General features: G+C 45.7%; 1 protein-coding gene across 1 annotated transcript; it reads right to left on the bottom strand.

Annotated features, from left to right (window-relative positions):
* Window positions 1-12,229: 12,229 nt before the first annotated feature.
* LOC115464204 (left-right determination factor 2-like) lies at window positions 12,230-20,320 on the bottom strand. The gene is made up of 4 exons (XM_030194595.1): window positions 20,035-20,320; window positions 19,511-19,754; window positions 18,286-18,525; window positions 12,230-13,450 (listed from the first exon to the last, which is right to left on the bottom strand). Exons 1-4 carry the CDS (start codon window positions 20,309-20,311, stop codon window positions 13,111-13,113), a joined length of 1,101 nt encoding a protein of 366 aa, XP_030050455.1. The 5' UTR covers window positions 20,312-20,320; the 3' UTR covers window positions 12,230-13,110.
* Window positions 20,321-21,857: the final 1,537 nt, after the last annotated feature.

The following is a 21,857-nucleotide window of genomic DNA, read 5'->3' as shown; positions in this document are numbered from 1 at the left end:
GCATTATAACATCCTCATTTTTGTTTTCCATTCCTTTCCTAATAATACCTAAAATTCTATTTGCTTTCTTAGCCGCAGCAGCACACTGAGCAGAAGGTTTCAACGTATCATCAACGACGACACCTAGATCTCTTTCTTGGTCCATGACTCCTAACGTGGAGTACCTTCCTGTGCAGGCTTTCCTTGCATTTTTTCTTATTTTCCTAAAAAATTTATTTTTTCTCACTTCCCCTTTATTTCTGTAGGTTTTTAGGCCCTTCACGTTTTCCTTCTTTTTCACACAACTCTTTAGGTCCTTTTTAGGCCTGAGCACCAGCCTCAATTTGACCCTTGCCCTTTATGTTGCTCAGTATTTAGGAGTTTAATTTAGCCATCATTCCAAGAAGACCCCCAGTGGCTTCAAAAGGTGTGCCCAGTGTAGTCGGGTGATCTTGGTAATGGACCTGCACACTTAGTGCATCAGGTGCCTAGGTCCTAAGCACAAGCCTGACTCTTGTTATCTCTGTTTAAAATGCAGTTGAGGACACAGAAAGTGCGTTAGGTCCAGCAGGAGAAACTTTTTGGCTCCTTGAAGGTCGGTCCATCGACATCTGCACTGGAAACATCAACCTGGATGGCTGCTCAGACTTCATCTACCACTGGGAGTGCATTGGCATCAAGGAAGTCTCTACCTCCCTTGACATCAGATGCTGATAATAGGCCTGGGACAAACGTCTTCATCGGCACTGAGGAACTGGAATGCTGAGCGTAAAGGGAAGCCAAAGAAGCATTAGCATTAGTCTTCTTTGAAGCATGATGTTGGAGCACCTGAGCATCAGCACTGAGAGGGTCTCTGTCCCTCCTTGGTGGAGGTGCCGGTCCACCAGTCTCCGAGCAGCCAGGTTCCTGCTTCCAGTTTGACACAGACTCTTTCTCATGATGTCTTTGAACTGGTTTCCCAGTCTTTGCCAATGCCCTCCTTGATGACCGGTACTGGGACATGCTGAAGGAGGAGCAGGTGCATACTCACTCTTCCCCTAGAGAGTATTGTGCGGAGTCTGACTTGGACCACTCATGGGAGTCACAGGAGGATCCACGTTACATTTCGGAGGAGAAGGAGCCCTATGGAAATCTCTTCTGACCCCTCCCTGCCTCAAGAGAGGCATAAACCTCCACCTGAGAATTTCTCATTCACAGGTTTTGTAAAGGAAACCCATTGAAGATGGAGGAGGAGCCCAGGGCAGAGATGTTATTTGTCCTGGACTATGAATCTCTTCCCAAGGAAGAGGTCATGGTTCCATTACTCCTTATCCTTAAAGATGCGCTGATGATGAATTGGGAATCTCCCCTCTCAGTGCAGGTTGTTCCAAAGAAGTTGGATACTCAATATCGTATACAGAAGGCTCCTGAATTTGAGAGGGTGCAATTACTTCACCTCTGCCCTCAAACGAGCCAAAAGTTCCAGGTCTCATGCCTCTGCTCCCTGGGGTAGAGAGGCTCAGACCCTGGACTCGTTTGTGAGGAAAGTTTTTCAGGCCTCAATGCTCATTAACTGCATCCAGACCTATCAGCTCTACATGAGCATATACTTGAAGTCTCTGGTGCGCAGTACACTTAGTTTCATGGACTCTTTCCTTCAGGAGCAGAGCTTTGCCAGTTAGCCAAAAAGCAACTAGAGTGTAGACCATATGTTGCCAGGGGCACCTATGACACCTTTGATATTGCATCCAGGCTCTCTGCCATGGGTGTGGGGATGCGTAGATTCTCATGACTGCATGTTTCTGACCTAGAAACAGCGGTTCAAGAGAGGTTGGTGAACGTAACATGTTGAGATGGAAATCTTTTTAGGGACAAGGTGGAGTAAGTCACGGATCTCATCAAGAAACACTGACACCATCCAGTCCCTCTCTTGGCAGCTCCAGCTATGTCCTCTACTAGGAGGTTCTCGAGTGGGCCTATTAATCTCAAAGGCATAGGTTTCTGAAGCCTTCCCGCTCTACCCAGCAGCCCTAGCCCCAATGTTCCCAGCCAAGTCAGTCCTGTCCATAGAAGCCCCAGTCATAGGATGAGCTTTTGACTGGCTCCAGGAGAGTATAACTGCAATCCAAGCATCCACCCTGGTCAGCCTACCAGTGGCAGAAAGGCTGAATAGTTAATCTCGGTTACGCACTTCATTGGCATCAGAATTCTTGGTGTCACCAAATTGCCTACCGACAGCATCTTCCATCAACTCTCAGCACAAGCAGGTACTTGTAGAGGAAATCTCCGCCATTCTACAGGCCAATACGGTTGAACCCATTCCACCAGGGGAGGAAGGGAAGGGATTCTATTCCAGGCACTTCCTTGTGCCCCAAAAAACCATGGAGATTCTGTCTCATCCTAGACCTAAAGACCCTGAACAAATTCCTGGTCAAAGAAACATTCAATGATTTCCCTGTGCACCTTCCTTCCCATGATTCAGGAAAAAGATTGGCTATGCTGTCTGGACTTGAAGGATGCTTATACCCACATTTCAATACTTCCTAGCCACAGGAAGTATCTCAGATTCCAAGTAAGGAAACACCACTACCAGTATTGCATTCTTGTATCGGCTCCCAGGTGCTTCACCAAGTGTCTAGCAGTGGTTGCAGCAGCACTTTTAAGACTGGGAGTTTGTCTTTCCCCTACCTGGATAATTGGCTGGTCAAGAGCACATCGCAAGAGGGAGTGCAAGAGTCAATGCGGAGAACTATTCGGGTGCTGGAGTTCCTAGTGTTCATCATCAATTATCCCAAGTCCCACCTTCTCCCACTTCAACAACTGGAATACAGAGGAGCCTTGCTTGATATGGTGCATGCTGAGGCTTTTCTGTGCCTAACGAGAGCAGATACCTTGATAGTGCTTGCTTGCCCTGCAAGTCCAAAGCAGCAAGGAGGTCACAGCTTGGCAGATATTGAGATTGTTAGGCCACATGGCCTCCATGGTGCATGTCATTCCCATGGCTTGCCTTCATTTGAGAGGTGCCCAATGGACTCTGGCTTCCCATCTACTCAGAAGGTGTTGACAACAAATGCCTTGAGCAGAATATCTGACGTGACAGGCAGTTCAGTCAGGCAGTCCTGCAGAATTTGGTGTCTAGAATCCAACTCCACCCTCCTAGGCCCAGTTTTGTTATGTTCCAGGCTGCACCTTCACAACTACTATGTATATAACTTAAGGTTGGTTGACTTCACCGCCTCGATGTTTTGAGTCCCTATTATTCTAGCATTATTGTTTTTTGTGAACCTGGTAGTTAGGTTTTCCCAGATGTGAGAATATGAATGGCCTGCTTGTCCTTGGAGAAAGCAAAGTTACTCTTAGCAGGTGTTTTCTCTGAGGACAGCAGGCGGCCAAATATTCTTGCATACCCTCCCACCTCCCCTAGGAGTTGTATTCCTTCAGCTATATTACTGTACTGAGGAACTTGCGCTTGCAAGTCGGGTGGGAAGGCACCCGTGCATGAGTGGTGGGATGCTGCTAGAACTTTCTATTGGCTGTATCCGCACCAGGCTCTGTCTGGTACTTCACCCTAGTGTGAGAATACTTGGCCTGCTGTCCTTGTAGAACACCTGCTACAGGTAAGTAACTTCGCTTTATCCATATCACCCCTCATTTCACGACAGGTTGCTTACATTTACCCCCCTGTTGGACATGTGATAATGCCATCTATCCAGGTGTGCGTTTAGGCACGATATTTACGTGAGCTGTGATAGAATCACCTTCTTGTACGTTCTCCACCGTTTTAGGTAAATTACCTCACATTTCCCTCCCTCAGGAATTTATTTGCACACCCAGCTCTGCCTCCCCCCACCCCCATATGTCCCACCACCAATTCCGGAAATTATCCAAACAGCTACCTAAATTCATGAAGTTATCGTTGAAACATCTGACCTCCTGAGTCCCTGTGTCATTCCTGTCTGGTATCTAACCCCTCTCACTCTGTTCACGTTAGGACATCCTGCTTCCAGTCGCATCCCTTTGGATTCTCCTTTCCTTTGCCTCTGCTCATTAAAGGGTGAAGTGCCAGCTCCCTGCAAGACTGCAGCCTCCCAGGACGGATAAGAAGCGCTGGGCACATCTGGAACGCCCATTTCCAATTCCTGGTACAGGGCAACCACAGACTCCAGCTGGCTTTCCCTTCGCATTTGTTTGCCCCTAGGGATCCTCTGTACAATTACAATTATGATTTAATAAACTTGATATACCACCTATCAAAAAAGGCCCAGGTGGTTTACAGCATCATAATAATAATAAAGCCAGAAAAGAACTTCATTATATAGAGAAAAGCATATACAACCGAATCCACATTTAACACTGTTTATTTTTATAATTCTATTACCATTCTGTCTTTTCCTATGTACCATCTGTGTTTAGTCATATTATAATAATTAGAAATGATTAGGAAATACAGGGCATTGTTTAAGGTTTACATAAACACCCTAATATCCCCTTCCCCCTACTGTGGAATTTCCCTTGTGGGGTGATGCAGCTTTTATGCTTCTCAGTTTAGGAGTCTCCCCCTCCTCAAGAACCGACTTCAGTTTATTCTGTTCCTCACTGCAGCCCAATTTCAGTTATGTTCCAGTTGTGCATCGACAACCCTTCCTCACACCTGCACTTGGAAGTCATGTGTGTTTGAAGATCTGGCCACTGAGAAAAGAGTAAAGGAGAAACTTGATTAGGCTAAGAAGGAAAAACTGGGGGGGAAAATACAGAGAAAAGGCAAAAATCAAAATGAGTTAGAACATTAAGAAAATGCAAGGACCTTAAGACCTACAAAATTCGACCTACCAACCAGAAACACAATAAGATCAACACGGACATACCTAAATCTGCACCACCCAAGCTGCAAAGGAATCAAATACAAATCAACCTATGCATCCAGCTTCTCTTATATAAGCACGCAACTATGGAACACACTACCAATCGCCGTGAAAACAACCTATGACCACCTAAACTTCCGGAAACTCCTAAAGACTAACCTGTTTGGAAAGGCATACCCTAACGATCCAACCTAAATGCCTTAATCCCGCAACACAACAATATATAAGTTTGTACTGGACAAAACCTAACCCTTCTTCCTTATAACCCCCAATGTGCCTCTCACACTTGATCGTTACCCTGCAATTAACGTAACTTTGTATTTTTTTGTACCGGTATTGGCGATCGCCTCTACTGTACAATGTAAACCACATTGAGCCTGCAAATAGATGGGAAAATGTGGGATACAAAGGTAACAAATAAATAAATAAAATGAGAGACTCCAGCTCCTGAGAGGAGAAAGTCCCAGCCATTGTGCAATAGTGACACCTAGTGGTCTGATTAGGACCTGTGATTGCAAGGTTCATGGCTCCCCACTGAAAGCATGATAGGAAGGAATACAAAAGGGGATAAATCCTTGGATAGGTGGGATTGAAGTTCATGGTGGCATGTCCCAGCCTTAGTTCCAATGGCTATAGAAACCAGAGCAAAGGGCAGGTTCAGAAATGAAGCTTGTGAATGAAAGCTCACTGCACCTGGGGGGGGGGGGGGGGGGTGGAGGAGGTCTTTTACAAAGTGTTGGTAAGCCCAATGCAGGCTTACCAAATGCTAAATCAGGACTACCACCAGCCCAATACGGCCGCCAGCGGTAGTTCTGTCCCGAGCGAACACCATTTCCAGGGGAAATGGAAAACCCACTGTAATGGCCTGCGCGGCAGTAACCCGGCAGAAATCGGACATCACTGTGCACTGCCCAGTTACCATCAGGTTACCGTGGGTGCTCTTAACGCCAGGGCTCCCTGCTTCATGGCCACACGCATGGCTATGTTTTGGGGGGGGTTTTACCCACTGCGGTAAAAAAAACACGGCCGCTGGCATAGGACCCTTTTTCCCTGCAACTTGTTAAAAGGACCCCTTAGTGAGGAACAAAGTGTTTCTGCAGTCACAGGGTGGCAGCAGGGAGCATCAACAGGTAGGTGTGTGCATGCTGAGTGGGAGAGGGAAGGAAGTGATGCCAAATGGGACATAAAAATCCATAGTACAGCCCCAGTCAAAGGAAACATCTGAACCAACCATGGTTTGCAGGAATACAGTTCCTCTCTTGTGTAGGCAGAAATATTCGTAGAAAAGCCTTTAGCTAAAGAAATGGAAACACTGATGCAGGAAGCAGGTCCATTTGACCATTTTTAACACCTGCTTTTCAGACTCTGCCCTTCTGTCACTTCCATTCATTCTTCTGCCTTCAATTATTTGCAGGCACCTCACAGCTTCTGGTCCCCTTCCTATTCAGCACCACAGAACATGACCCAGCATGTCCCGAACCTCCTGACTTGAGAAGGTAAGATATGGCAATCTGGGTCGGGACAAAGTCCATCAAACCCAGCATCCAACAGTGGCCAATATGGATCATTAGGAAGAACACACAGATCCCATAAAACAGATCCATTCTCTTCAGTTCCTTTCCAGAGATAAACAGCAGCTTTCCAAGATCTACTTGGCTGGTTGTTTATGGACGTCTCCTCTCGAAATGTGTCCAAACCCATTATAAACCCACCTATGCTTAACGCAGGGACCACCTCCTCTGGCAACAAACTCCCAGCTTGATTTTTTCATCGAGTGATTTATTTTCTGTTTTTCTATCTGCTACCTGTTAATTTCATGGTGTGGCCCATAGTCCTGCTGTACTTTGGCAGCATAAGTAACCTATTCTGTCTCATTTGTGATTCGGTAGAGATCTATCATATCACAGTAAATGACGACAGGTAAACAAACACCTGTGTGGTCCATCCAGTCTGACCAACAAAGCAGCCAGAGCCATACCCACCACTGTGCAGGTTATAGTCATTCATGCTTAAACACTGGTTGACAATTTTCCATCATGCTAACCACATATAGGGAGGGAATTAAATATGATTCACTCTTGGGACAATATATGTTATAACCAGTGGTGTGCTGGTAAATGTTTACTCTCCCTGGTCCACCTCTGTGCTCCCCCCCCCCCCTCGTCCACCTCTGCGCCCTTCCCCCCGTCCACCTCTGCACCCCCCCCCCCCCCAAATTGCAGAGCTGGCTATAGCCAGGGAGTGAGACTGGGGAGGGGGCAATGCATTACTCCAGGAAAAAAAAATTAAAATGATCCCAGGTTCCAATCTAATTCATGTTTAAATTGGGATAAAATGCCATAAATAACTAAATAAATATAAACTTTTAATGTTGAGCACCTGATTCTCAAAGTGAACATATTCCAAACACTATAATGAAAATAAAATGATTTTTTCTACCTTTGTTGTCTGGTGGCTTTGTTTTTCTGATTGTGCTGGCCCAGTATCCGATTCTGCTGCTATCTGTCCTCTTAACTCCGTTTCCAGGGCTTCCTTTCCATTTATTTCTTTACTTTCCGCCTTTCTTCTTCATTTCTGGCCCTACATCTGTAAGTAAAAGCTGGGTCCTCCGCAGACTTGACTGTCCAGTGGATCCAGCTTCTGCCTATTTTCTACATCCATGTGCAGGTTTTCTCCTCTCTTCCTTTCCCCTCATCTCATCTCCTTCCTCATTCTTCCCTCCCCTCCATCCATGTCTAGAATTTCTTCTCTCTCCCTTCCCTCTCCTCCATCCATGTCCAGCAACCCTCCTCTCCCCCCTGCCCTTCCCTCCATCCACCCACCCATGTCCAGCAACCCTCCTCTCCCCCTGCCCTCCCCTCCCCTCCATCCACCCACCCATGTCCAACAACCCTCCTCTTCCCCCTGCCCTCCCCTCCATCCACCCATGTCCAGCAACCCTCCTCTTCCCCCTCCCCTCTCCTCCATCCACCCATGTCCAGCAACCCTCCTCTCCCCCCTGCCCTCCCCTCCATCCACCATGTCTAGCAACTCTCCTCTCCCCTGTCCTCCCTTCCCCTCCATCCACCCACGTCCAGCAACCCTTCTCTCCCCCCTGCCCTCCCCTCCATCCACCCATGTCCACCAACTCTTCTCTCCCCTGCCCTCCCCTCCATCCACCCATGTCCAGCAACCCTCCTCTCCCCCCTACCATCCCCTCCATCCACCCATGTCCAGCAACCCTCTTCTCCCCCTGCCCTCCCCTCCAACCATCTCCCTTCTAGCCCCTCCCCTACTCAACGTCAGACATTTCCTGCCTTCTTCCAGCCTCCCCCCTGATTCCCGATCCCCCGATCCCCAGGTCGTCCATCATCTCCTGTCTACCCTCAGCTCCCCAATAGCCCTCGTTTCCTTCCTGCCGCCGCCCTGCCTTTAAATATTGCATTTTTCCTCGAGTTGCAGCACCGGCATTGAAAGCAGCAGGCTCAGCTCGGCTCCAGCCTTCCCTCGCATGGTTCCGCCCTCTTCTGATATATTTCCTGTTTCCGCGAGGGTGGAACCATGTGAGGGAAGGCTGGAGCCGAGCTATTGTTAGTGATATGTCATTTATCTTTAAAATCAAGCATGGTACCAGAAGACTGGAGGGTGGCCAATGTAATACCGATTTTTTTAAAAGGTTCCAGAGGGGATCTGGGAAATTATAGACCAGTGAGCCTGACATCAGTGCCAGGGAAAATGGTAGAGACTATTATAAAGGACAACATTACAGAGCATATTCAAAAGCATGGATTAATGAGACAATGGAAATCTTGCGCTAATCTATTACATTTCTTTGAAGGGGTGAACAAACATGTAGGTAAAGGTGAGCCGGTTGATATTGTGTATCTGGATTTTTAAAAGGCATTTGACAAAGTACCTCATGAAAGACTCCAGAGGAAATTGGAGAGTCATGGGATAGGAGGTAGTGTCCTATTGTGGATTAAAAACTGGTTAAAAGATAGAAAACAGAGAGTAGGGTTAAATGGACAGTATTCTCAATGGAGAAGGGTAGGTAGTGGGGTTCTCCAGGGGTCTGTGCTGGGACCACTGCTTTGTAACATATTTATAAATGACCTAGAGATGGGAGTAACTAGTGAGGGAATTAAATTTGCTGATGACACAAAGTTATTTAAAGTCGTTAAATCGCGGGAGGATTGTGAAAAATTACAAGAGGACTTTATGAGACTGGGCATCCAAATAGTAGATGATTTTTAAAGTGAGCAAGTGCAAAGTAATGCATGTGGGAAAGAGGAACCCAAACTATAACTATGTAATGCAAGGTTCCACATTAGGAGTCACTGACCTATGGGATCTAGGTGTGATCGTTGATGATACATTGAAACCCTCAGCTCAATGTGCAGCAGCAGCTAAGAAAGCAAATAGAATGTTAAGTATTATTAGGAAAGGAATGGAAAACAAAAATGATATTATAATGCCTTTGTATCGCTCCATGGTGCGACTGCACTTTGAATACTGCATCTCAAAAAAGATATAGTGGAATTAGAAAAGGTACAGAGAAGGGTGGCGAAAATGATAAAGGGGATGGGATGAGTTCCCTATAAGGAAAGGCTAAAGCGGCTAGGGATCTTCAGCTTGGAGAAAAGGCAGCTGAGGGGAGATATGATAGAGGTTTATAAAACAATGAGTGAAGTAGAATGGGTAGACATGAATTGCTTGTTTACTCTTTCCAAAAATACTAGGACTAGGGGGAACGCAATGAAGCTAGAAAGTAGTAAATTTAAAGCGAATCGGAGAAAAATGTTTTTCACTCAACGTGTAATTAAACTCTGGAATTTGTTGCCAGAGAATGTGGTAAAGGCGGTTAGCTTAGCGGAGTTTAAAAAAGGTTTGGATGGCTTCCTAAAGGAAAAGTCCATAGACCGTTATTAAATGGACTTGGGGAAAATCCACTATTTCTGAGATAAGCAGTATAACATGTTTTGTACTTTTTTGGGATCTTGCCGGGTATTTGTGACCTGGATTGGCCACAGTTGGAAACAGGATGCTGGGCTTGATGGACCTTTGGTCTGTCCCAGTATGGCAATACTTATGTACTTCTTAGTAGTCAGAAGTAACAACGTAGAATGAAAGCACCTGAAAGCTGTACATAAATTCAATGGCATTGATCTATGTGCACCGCAAAAAAAAGTTTAGTTTTAATTTTGAGGCAAAATAAGATGTGGGATTAAGGAAAAGGACTCCCTTAATGCCCAATGTTTATACCTTGACTGATACGAGCAGTTTCATGGGTGCCTCACTGCTGAAACAGGACTTGTGCTTATAAAGACATGTATACCCCACTGTAAACACGCCCAAGCCAGATCCTCTGACCATCTCCACATGTAAATAGCAGCTTTGGGAAATTGCCACATACATGTGTCAAAGCCAGTATGTCCATGTGGAGATGCTTTTAAAATGAGCACCTGAGACTCCTAAGTTTGGCTGAAACTGACATACACTTCTCTGCATTGTTTGAATATTGGGCCCACAATGCCCTAGGAAGTGTTTCCCAAGTCGGTCCTGGAGTAGCAGGTTTTCAGGATATCCACAATAAATACGCATGGAACTGATTTGGACACACTGCCTCCAATATATGCAAATCTCTCATGCATATTCATTGTGGATATCCTGAAAACCTGACTGGCAAGGGAAAAGCAGAATCGACTTGGGAAACACTGTCCCAAGGGAAGCAGGACCTGTAGAATCTTAATGCAGTGTTTGTAAACATAGAAAAATAAAGGCAGATAAAGACCATATGGCCTGTCCAGTCTGCCCATCCATACCAACAAGTATTTAAGTTCTCCCCTCTCCTGCCTTTCTTCCAAAGAATACATATTGAGATCTTTAAGTCTGTCCCCATATGCTTTATGACAGAGACCAGTGGCCATTTTAGTAGCCGCCCTCTGAGCCGACTCCATCCTGTTTATATCCTTTTGAAGGTTTAGGTCTCCAGAATTGTGCACAGTATTCTATGAGGAAAGGCTAAGTGGCTAGGGCTCTTCAGCTTGGAGAAAAGATGGCTGAGGGGTGATATGATAGAGGTCTATAAAATAATGAGTGGAGTAAAATGGGTAGACATGAATTGCTTGTTTTTTTCCCCCAAAAATTCTAGGAATAGGGGGTAAGCAATTAAGATACAAAGTAGTAAATTTAAAACAAATTGGAGAAATTTTTTCTTCACTCAATGTGTAAATAGTCTCTGGAATTCCTTGCCAGAGAATGTAGTAAAAGCAGTTAGCTTAGCAGGGTTTATAAAAGGTTTGGATGGCTTCCTAAAGGAAAAGTCCATAGACCATTATTAAAATGGACTTGGGGAAAATCCACTGCTTATTTCTGGGATAAGCAGCATAAAATGTTTTGTATTTTTGGGGGATCTTGCCAGGTATTTGTGACCTGGATTGGCCGCTGTTGGAAACAGGATGCTGGGCTTGATGGACCTTCGATCTGTCCCAGTATGGCAATACTTATGTACTCATGTCTCACCCAGAGTCTTATATAGGGGTATCATCGCCTCCTTTTTTCTATTGGCCATTCCTCTCCCTAAGCATCCTTCTAGCTTTCACCATCAACTGTTCTACCCGTTTGGCCACCTTAAGATCATTGGATACGATCACACTCAGGCCCTGCTCTTCTTTCTTATCAGTTCTCTTCACCCCTTACACTGACTGTACTGTGACCTCAGTTTTTTTTAGTCCAAATGCATGACCCTGCATTTTTTAGCATTAAATCTTAGCTGCCAAATTCCAGACTAATTCTTTAATCTTTGCTAGGTCCTTCCTCCTGTTACCCCACCTTCAGGAGGATATCTACCCTATTGCATTTGTTGGTATCATCCACAAAGATGTCCATCTTATATGACTGCAGACATTGTCTAGAGCATTCTATATATATATATATATGGTGCTAGCATTATGCACTGTCTGCACACGGATTTTTCAGCGTGGAAAAGCGCTATAATAGAAGGGCTAAAAACGGCAGATCCACATAGAAGTACGCTTACGCACCCAGTTACAGAATAGCGCCTAAGTGTTTCTGTGTGGATCTGAAAAGGGGGGCGTAACGATGGGAGGGACATGGCTGGATCAGGGCATTCCCTTGAGATGCACGCAATGTTACAGAATTAGGGGGAGCCGTGCTGGGATTTATCCCTGGGTTCAGTTGGCCGTGGATTCCGGTGTTCTGCATCTTTCTATAAAGGACACCCATCCTTAGAGGCAGCCTTTACGGAATACTGTTTAGCACCGATTTTTTGGTGCCAAATACTGAATCCAGCCTCACATCCGGAAACACAAAAGGAGCCAAAGCCAAGATGTAAATGTTACATTTTATTGATTTACTAATAATCTCCATATATACAAAAAAAAGTCAAAGCTTGCAGGGATGATATAAAACTCTGTTATGTAGAAAGCTGAGTCTGGTGGCTCGAAAGTGTATACTGCAATATTGGACCTCTCCGGAGGCGCCCGCCTACTGGCATTGGCGTAATCAGGTGCACCTTTTAGCTTCTTGGGAGGCTAGAGATTCGAAATCATCGCCTAAGCGTAGGAAGACATTCCTCGGGATATGGATGCCATATATTCAAATTCTTAGCCCAAGGGGACGAAGTTTGCTTATTAATGCATGTTAAGAATGGTATGGATGGGAAAAAGTACATGTTTATGGATGAGGAGTAGGGAGAGGGAGGGGTCGGGCTTGTACTCTTAGTCTAGTCCCTGGATACATTTCCAAGTTTTGTAGAATGTGAGCGACCCAGGCATACTGAGTTATTGGGTTTAGAAGTAGGGGGGGGAGGTGGATTGGGTTGGATGGTAGGGGGAGGGAAGGGACATATACACGTTATCTGGTTTCAGCATGTTATCTTATTGCTTGTATGTTGGGTACATAGAGCATGTTGAGTTGTTTACCATTGATGTTGTCAATAAATATATTTAAATATTAAAAAAAAAAAAGTAAAAAATAAATCTATTGGACTATTATGCGTCTGCAAATTGCTTTTTGCACATAGCAAGAGAGGCTAATGCAAAAATAATATACACCTTTTATTTATACTTTGTACACGTAAGTGCTTGTAAGAGTCTGTTGTACTATGGGTCGATACATATGCAGGAAATGCTGCTGACGTCTTCCGTACGATCGTCAGTCATGGGATTTCACCTCCGTCAGGATTACCGGCCCTCAAGTGTTCCCTCCCTCTCTCTCCCATGTCCCATCAGCTTTTGACGCTCAGTGTGGTGTGTGCAGATGTACTTAGGAGTTCGGCTAGTGGTTCTGGTTATACTACTGAGATGTTGTCCATGGTACAGCCACACTTTTCTACAATCATGTTTGGGAACTCAGCCACTTCGATTTCCGTGTAGTCTCCTTTCTTTACCAGGTACATCATAGGCAGGGGAGCGCTTTCCACTATTGTACAGGTCCTCTCCCCATAGCCGTAATGGCGCAGCGAGCTCTTGGGTTGCCTACAGCTACCCACACAACGGAAGGCTTGGTATCCAGCGGGCTCAATAATCCAGTACTGAGTCCAGGTCAGCTCCCGAAAATTGATGAAATACTCCTGTCTGCAGCAGATGTTGTCTTGCTGGGCTGTTTTCTCCTCGCAGTCTCCACGAGCGCTGCAAAAAGATAAGAGGGCAATGAAATGCCTGGGAATAGGAGAAGAAAAGGCTCAAGAGGACATGTGTAACTTCCATTTCAGTTTGCAACAGGTCTGACTGCAGCAATGTTCAAGTACAATGTGTTCCTGCCTTCAGGAGCTTACAACATTCAATCTGACATGAATTATGGAAAGATAATGATGCATAAGAGCCTCTCAGACCACACAGAAGAAAGAATCTCTGCAGTCCTGAAACCTCGGCCACACCATCGGCTTTGGATAACTGCTGTGTTCATCACAGTTTAAAAATATTCTTTGCAATATATTTTAAGATCCACCATGAGCTCTTTAGTTAAACGTGATGAAGGACAGTGTCCAGTCACTCTTATAATTCACCTGTTCTTTAAAAGTGATATTCGGATGATGAATGCCTCAATGTTTGGTTCTTGCATGTACATTTTTTTCCCTAGCTCTGTTTTTCTTCATTTCCTGTTATTTATGGTGTTTCTTTCTTTTTCTTTATACTTTTAATATTGTACACCGCCTTGCTATGCAATATAACGGACAGATCTGATGTACATAAAAAGGGCTGGCATGGAAGCAGAGGGAAGGCAGAACCAGCACCTGCCAGAGACACTTAACCCGAGAGCAGCAGCTGCTATCTGATAGTGAGAAGAGCTCAATTTTGAACATACTCAGGCTTGCAGAGGAACTGAATGTAGCTAACAGATGCACAACCCTACTGTTTTGTGTGATGTGTTTCAGGGTGGATGTTATCAGCATGGGTTACTGTTGCCCAGTGATTAGTAATTAGGTCTCACTGCATAAAATGGGACCTGAGCTACAAAGTAAATGGTAACATAACCTGTCTTAATGGTAGCTCATATTAATAACTTCCCCCCTTAGTGTGAAGAGTTTCAGTCTCTGGTAGGCAGAGCTGAGATTGTGATGTCATAATGCCTTATTCCACCAATAAAAGCCAACCTCATCAGTGATGTCACAATGGCTTGATTGCCCTAGGCTCACTTCTGATATTGTGATGTCATTCTACCTTATTCCACCAATAAGAACCAACCTCATTAGTGATGTCACAATAGCTTGATTGCCCTATTCTTGGCTCATTTCTGATATTGTGATGTCATACTACCTTATTCCACCAATAAGAACCAACCTCATTAGTGATGTCACAATAGCTTGATTGCCCTATTACTTGGCTCACTTCTGAGATTGTGATGTCAGACCACAGTAATGCTGTCCAGACAATGACAGGGCAGTCCTTGAGCGGGTCAAGGGCAGTCTCAGGAATTATATGGATAACAGCAACAGTCGCTCTTCCGAAACTCACCACTGTTCTGATAATGCTGCTGGTGCCCCTGTATCCAAATTCTTTTATCCACTGGGGCTGGTCACAGAAGCTGAATAGCAACCTGTATCAGTTGCTAAATGGATAAGCTGTGCATCTGAAGTTTGGGCTGCTGCCCTGGTACCCCATAGACACCAAGAATTTCTACAGGTGGTTCCAGGAGGCGAGTGCCTATAGGAGGAAGGGGGAAAGGGGAGGGCTTTTCAGGAGGGGGGGATTTGTGATGGGGCTCTTCAGCAAGGGGGGAGCTTGAGATTTATTATAGGGCAGCCTTGTGGAGAAGGGGAAAATACCTCTCTTATGGGCCAATGATCAGAAGCCCCGCACTGTTCCAAACAGCGCTCTAAAAATAACGCGCAGGGGCTATAATGCCTCTATGATCAAAGCTAATAGATGCAAATTTATGTGTGCTATTAGCTCTGATCATAGGGGTGCTTCTGCGGGAGGTTTGAGCCTCAGCATGCGCCCAAGGCACAATCCTTCCGCACTTGTTTGACAGGTCCAAGCTGTCAAAAGCCCGGATCTGTCGAACAGCAGAAGAGCTTTGACAGATCCAGGATTTTCTCCTGGACCTGTCAAACCTAAGCTCACCCCCCACCCCCAAAGCACAAAAACCCTGGTGGTTCAGTGGGGCCGCTATCTATCTGCCCCCTCTCCCCGGCAGCTTACCTCTCTATAGTCGTAGTCATGGGAGGAAGGAGGGACGCACCCCCTTCCTCCTCGTCAGGCCGCCATTTTGGGAAGGCACCCAAAGAGGTGTTAGTCCCTCCCTCCTTCAACTACTACTACCACCACTATGGAGAGGTAGCCCGCCAGGAGGGGGCAGGCAGATAGCTGGACCACCAGGGCATTTTTGTTCGATGTGGGAGGAGGGTGGGAGGGGGTTGGGGGCGGGCTTAGGTTTGACAGGTCCGGGAGAAAATCCCGATCCTATCAAACCTCTTCAGTGGGTCTTCCTCATTCCTCCCTCGCTAGCAAACCCTAATGCCAGCTCCGATCTGGTGTAAGGTTTGCGGCAGTAGCGGCGACCTTGTATGACACATTCCCGCTGATCATGGGGGGTGAATGCGGGAGCTCCTTGTTTTAATGCATTTGCATTCAATTAGTGTTCAGAACTGGCAAGCACGTTATTACACGCACTCACCGGCTCTGATCATCGGGCGGGAGCAAACACAGGCACTTTGATGATGCTATTGATCTATTGGCTTCTGATCATCGGCCCCTTGAAGATAGGCCTGTTGCTCCCAGGCAGTAAGACGTTGATCAGAAGTTGCTTTTATTCATATATTGTGGGAGTCACTAACCCATGGAACTGAGATACCACAAGTCAGTGGCTCATGCCACGCCTTAAAAACTAGCACCTCTGAGTCCAATATTAATAACCCAAATCATAACATCAAATAACTCTTATCACTTTATAGAAAACATCAACATAAGCAACATGAGAGCCATGCCTTAAGCAGCAAAAAAATGCTCCAATTGCAACATTGATCTTGAAACGGGTGCCTTGAACCAATAGAGAGAGGGGAACACCCTGGCAGTCCCAGATATTAAAAATACAGAGAATAAACCTAGTCTGCAGACATTCAAAGACTCTGGTCCCTGGATAAATGCCACTGCTCAGGGCCGGTCACTGATGTTCCGCACCTTTATTTAGACAGTAGCTCTGAAAATCATTACAGGAGCCCACATTGATAACTTCCCCCCTTAAAGAAAACAAGAAATTTCTCTAGAAAGTGAAATCACTGCTGTATGTAATAAGCCGTGTGGGGCAATCAAGCCATTGTGACATCACTGATGAGGTTGGCTCTTACTGGTGGAATGAGGCATTATGACATCACAATATCAGAAGTGAGCCAAGGATAGGGCAATCAAGCTATTGTGACATCACTGTTGGCTCATTGGTGGAATGAGGCATTATGACATCACAATATCAGAAGTGAGCCAAGTATAGGGCAATCAAGCTATTGTGACATCACTGTTGACTTTTATTGGTGGAATAAGATAGTATGACATCACAATATCAGAAGTGAGCCTAGGGCAATCAAGCCATTGTGACATCACTGATGAGGTTGGCTCTTACTGGTGGAATGAGGCATTATGACATCACAATATCAGAAGTGAACCAAGGATAGGGCAATCAAGCTATTGTGACATCACTGTTGGCTCTTATTGGTGGAATGAGGCATTATGACATCACAATATCAGAAGAGCCAAGTATAGGGCAATCAAGCCATTGTGACATCACTGATGAGGTTGGCTTTTATTGGTGGAATAAGGCATTATGACAATATCAGAAGTGAGCCAAGTATAGGGCAATCAAGCTATTGTGACATCACTGTTGGCTCTTATTGGTGGAATAAGGTAGTATGACATCACAATATCAGAAGTGAGCCAAGTATAGGGCAATCAAGCCATTGTGACATCACTGATGAGGTTGGCTTTTATTGGTGGAATAAGGCATTATGACATCACAATATCAGAAGTGAGCCAAGTATAGGGCAATCAAGCTATTGTGACATCACTGTTGGCTCTTATTGGTGGAATAAGGTAGTATGACATCACAATATCAGAAGTGAGCCTAGGGCAATCAAGCCATTGTGACATCACTGATGAGGTTGGCTCTTACTGGTGGAATGAGGCATTATGACATCACAATATCAGAAGTGAGCCTAGAGCAATCAAGCTATTGTGACATCACGGCTCTTATTGGTGGAATAAGGCATTATGACATCACAATCTCAGCTCTGCCTACCAGAGACTGAAACTCTTCACACTAAGGGGGGAAGTTATTAATATGAGCTACCAATAAGACAGGCTATGTTACCATTTACCTTGTTGCTCAGGTCCCATTTTATGCAGTGAGACCTAATTACTAATCACTGGGCAACAGTAACCCATGCTGATAACATCCACCCTGAAACACATCACACAAAACAGTAGGGTTGTGCATCTGTTAGCTACATTCAGTTCCTCTGCAAGCCTGAGTATGTTCAAAATTGATTTAATCATCATCCCCAGTCTATGGGACACACCTAACCAGTCAGGTTTTCAGGACACCAACAATGGATATGCATGAGAGAGATTTGCATATAATGGAGGTTATCAATAGAAATCAAACAAAATAAAACATGGAAAAGAAAATAAGATGTTTTATTTTGTTTGATTTCTATTGATAACCTTTAAGAGTGGACTAACACGGCTACCACACCTCTCTACATATAATGGAGGAAGTGCATGCATATTTATTCTGGCTATCCTGAAAACCAGACTGGCTAGGTGTGTCTCAAGGACTGGGGCTGAGAAACCTTGTGTTTAACCTATGCATTCACATGTGTACAATTTGCAAACTCTAACGTGTCAATATATTGAATGTGTGAAACAAACGTAAACAAAAATACAAATTTGAAAAGAAGAAAAATCCCAAACTAAACAGCAATATATTTTTCCCTGAGCACATCCCAACCAAACGGGGCTGTACATTTTCCTACCCGTGTGCCTCCAGGTTGAGGGTGTACAGCACCAGCTCCGGCTTCCCCAGGGTTTTATCCGAAGGGTCCTGGGATGTGAATCGTACAGACTTGGCCATGTCAGACGCATAACTGCCATGTCTCTCCCCTTCAATCCTGACCTCCAGGTGCAGGGCAGATTGTCGCTTGTTCTTCAGCCAGGAATGCACAGCCTGGGTGACATCAAAGCTCTTCCACCCAGATTCCATAATTGCAACCAACCTGCAGAAGAATGGAGGGGAATCTTCAATACCCTGTTCTGCCATGACTGCATTACAAACCAGCCACTTTGCCAACATGCAGACAGATGTTCTGATTTTAACTGAATTAAAATGTATTTTTTGTCTTAAAATAGTGGTGAAAAACATCAAGCAACAATTATTTGAATCAACGCTGAATATAGACAAAAAAAAAAACAAAGGAAATGAAAATCCATTTAGAGAAACTGAATATAGTGTATTTACTGAGTTAATCTAATTAAACAAGCAAAAGTAAAGGTGAGACCTTCTTATTAGGCTAAACTAATACATGTGAAACCCAATTTTGTCTAGTTATCCAGGGGTCAGAAGGGGAAGTTCACACTTTGAAGTGCTTTTGAAGGTCAGAGAAGTGAGCACAATCCCCCCCCCCCCCCCCACCTCAATCACTCAAAAACGGTCACAGACCATAAACACAGTTGCAAAATCCAGACTCCCTGCATATTTCAAAGCTTGCTATTTCCATCGCCTCCTTTCTGACTACGCTCCAGTGCTGCTCAGATGTGGGAACATTTGCAAACTCCTTCTCAGGCAGAGGGTGAGGGGAGGCAGGTGGGGTGGTTTGAATGTTTTTATATTGTAAACCACCTAGAACCAGGGATATTGCTGTCTAGAAACTGTGATAAATAAATAAATAAATACATTTACTAAAACAAGCAGATGGCTGCTACTGAAAGGCAAAGGCGGAAGCCAGGATACTTTCCACAAAACAATAACAAATCCAGTTTCTGATGTGAGGTAAAAAGAAAAAAAAAAAAAAACCTAATCAGAGAAAATATGCCCATGCATTTGTGGCAGCTCCTGGGGACTTGTGCAAAGGAAAGGGTTCCAGGCCTATCCCTGCCTGAAGTGTCTTTATCTCCACCCCTGTATTATGGTTCTAGTTAGGCAGTCTGACTATGCTTGACTACCTGCACCCCAGAGATGGCTGCACAAACGTTTCAGGGTACCTGGAGTCGATCAGGGATGTCTTGTTGGCTCCATCCCCCAGGATCTCCACCCAGTAGATGCTGACCCGGGCGTTGTTGACGGGTCTGTGGTGCCTCCTGTCGGGCAGGTTCAGGCGGTGCGGGGGCTTCTTGAAGAGCTTCAGCTCGGCCATGGTCACCTCGCTGTTTTCGGGGATCCTCCCCTCCATGTCAAAGTAGAGCTTCTGGCGGCTGGAGTCCGAGTACAGCACTTCCCCGGAAATGTCTAAACAAGAAAGGGAGAAAGAAGGGGGTGTGAACACCACTACTGGGAGCCTTGCATTGTGCATGGCACTCTCAGAGGTCCCCATGGCCCAAACCCTTCCCACCCCAGTACCCCACTAAATAACCCTATCCTGCAAATATATAAGCCCCCCACCCCCCATTACCAAACATTTTGCATATCTGTCCGGCTATCTAATAAGTCCCCCCACCCCCTTCACCAACCATTTTGCATCTCTGGCTTTCTGCCTCCTCCTTCAACGTGCCCGGGCCCCTCTGCTCACCCGCATTGCCCGGGATGCCCCGCAGGATGCCCGCCAGGCTGGGCACAGCCCTCCTGCTCCTCCGCCGGTGCAGCTGCAGCAGGCTCACGTACTTGGTCCTGAGGTGCCGGGGGACGATCAGATTCTCCAGGTCTCGCTTCTGGAAGGGGGGCACCTCGGGGAGCCCCAGCTTCTTCAGCAGGGCATCTCGCACCTCCTCGGGGGTAAATCCAGCGATCGGGGATGGGCACAAAGCCCAGAGCAGGCAGCCGAAGCTGAGCAGTAGCCTGGTTCTCATGCTGCCTGTGACCTGCCTCTCCAGCTACAGCCAGATGTGCTTCCTAGCCTCCTTCACCTTGGCCTTTTATAGCCCTTCCCCTCCCCCTCTGGGGACATGAAAGGTCACACCTCCACTCTCCTCCCACAGGGACTTGAACCAGACGATGCACACTTTCTGGCCCTGACTGGGACCCAGCAGGTCAAAGAGCAGAACAAAACTAAGCAAACTCCAGTTCTGGACCGTCAGCTGCAAAAACAAAAGCCTCAGGGAAACCCAGAAAAAACCTTTTTGCTACATAAAATGTATTAGACAAAATGCCGGAAACCAAGAGATCTAATATGCCTCAAATGTCAGCAGATGTAAGAATGGGGGGGGGGGGGGGGTCCTTGCACACCATAGTTACAGCAGGTTGTAGGAATCTGATTGTGGGGAGAAGGATCTGGTCATTGTGTTATTAGGGGGGGGGGAGCAGCTGCAGCCCCCCCCCCCCCGTGGAAACTGGGTTCAATTCCCACTGCGGCTCCTCAAAGGACATCAATGCTGACTTTTACATGCAGGAAGGGAGGACAAGTTTCAAACAGCCCATTTAAAGCCTGATGTGTTTGGATGGGCAGATCAGAGACCTGAAAGTTCATTGAGGTGGGGAGGGGAGGGGGCAATAGGGCAGAAGTTTCACCAAGTGCACCCAATCCCCTGGCACCTGCCCTGCCCACCCCTGCCTGTTAATTCACCCTTCCTCTTTCAGTGAGTTTCAAACTAAATGTAGGCAGTGTAAGTTCTGCAAAGCTTTCAAAATGATGCTCTTTCAGGTGTAGTTGTCCATTGAGTGAAATGAACTATCCAGACAGCAATGTACAAATTTAACAGTATCATCCTGGCCTGTCTTCTTTGCAAAGACCCGGCCAGTGGAGCTGTGAATGTCTGAAGCTCAGGCCTTGCTCTGATGCCCTGTCCAGTAGCCCCTGTGACTTCTCTGCTGTGTATTCGGAAGCAGATTTATGGGCTTGCACTAAAATACATTTAATGAGCAAACAGGCAGCTGAATCTTTTGCAGAAGACAAAAAGAGCCAGGGATGTGGATTGCAGACTTTTTCACAGGGTGGTGCTTATCTGTCCCAATGGCCAGCATTTCTCCTTCCCTCTTTGTCATGCAAACAAGAAAAGTCAGGATTTTTTGGACTAGGCTGTTCTGTGGATTGTGTATTGGAAGCACATGGTGCATTTGGATTGCCAGACGGGGATTAGAGGCTGAAGGGAGTGAAATATGATGGGGCTGACAGTTTCACTACAAATCCTCTCCTAAGAAACTTTCAGGATCACGGATTTGAACGTTTGATCTTCTTGTTCACACACCTTCATGTGACTTGACACTGCACCACTTGGATAAATGAAGCTTTAACGAGGCTCAGCCTAAAAAGGATGGAGGACAGTTCAAAGATTTTGTTGTTGTTGCTTTGTTCATTTATGTTTCTACATTGATTGTACCGGAGAGTTTTATTAGCCATATTGCTCTTGGAGAAAAGAGGACTCTTTGCAGGACTCTGATACCTTTTCATGACGCAAG

Source organism: Microcaecilia unicolor, chromosome 3, assembly GCF_901765095.1.
Source record: "Microcaecilia unicolor chromosome 3, aMicUni1.1, whole genome shotgun sequence".
NCBI classification, from domain to species: Eukaryota; Metazoa; Chordata; class Amphibia; order Gymnophiona; family Siphonopidae; genus Microcaecilia; species Microcaecilia unicolor.
This window is presented reverse-complemented; position numbering and strand designations above follow the sequence as displayed.

Coding starts and splice junctions, on each gene's coding strand:
- LOC115464204 (XM_030194595.1), bottom strand. CDS start 20,311: ATGAGAACCAGGCTACTGCTCAGCTTCGGCTGCCTGCTCTGGGCTTTG. Junction 19,755..20,034: donor GGGCATCCCGGGCAATGCGG/GTGAGCAGAGGG, acceptor TTTCTTGTTTAG/ACATTTCCGGGGAAGTGCTG. Junction 13,451..18,285: donor CTCAACCTGGAGGCACACGG/GTAGGAAAATGT, acceptor ATCTTTTTGCAG/CGCTCGTGGAGACTGCGAGG.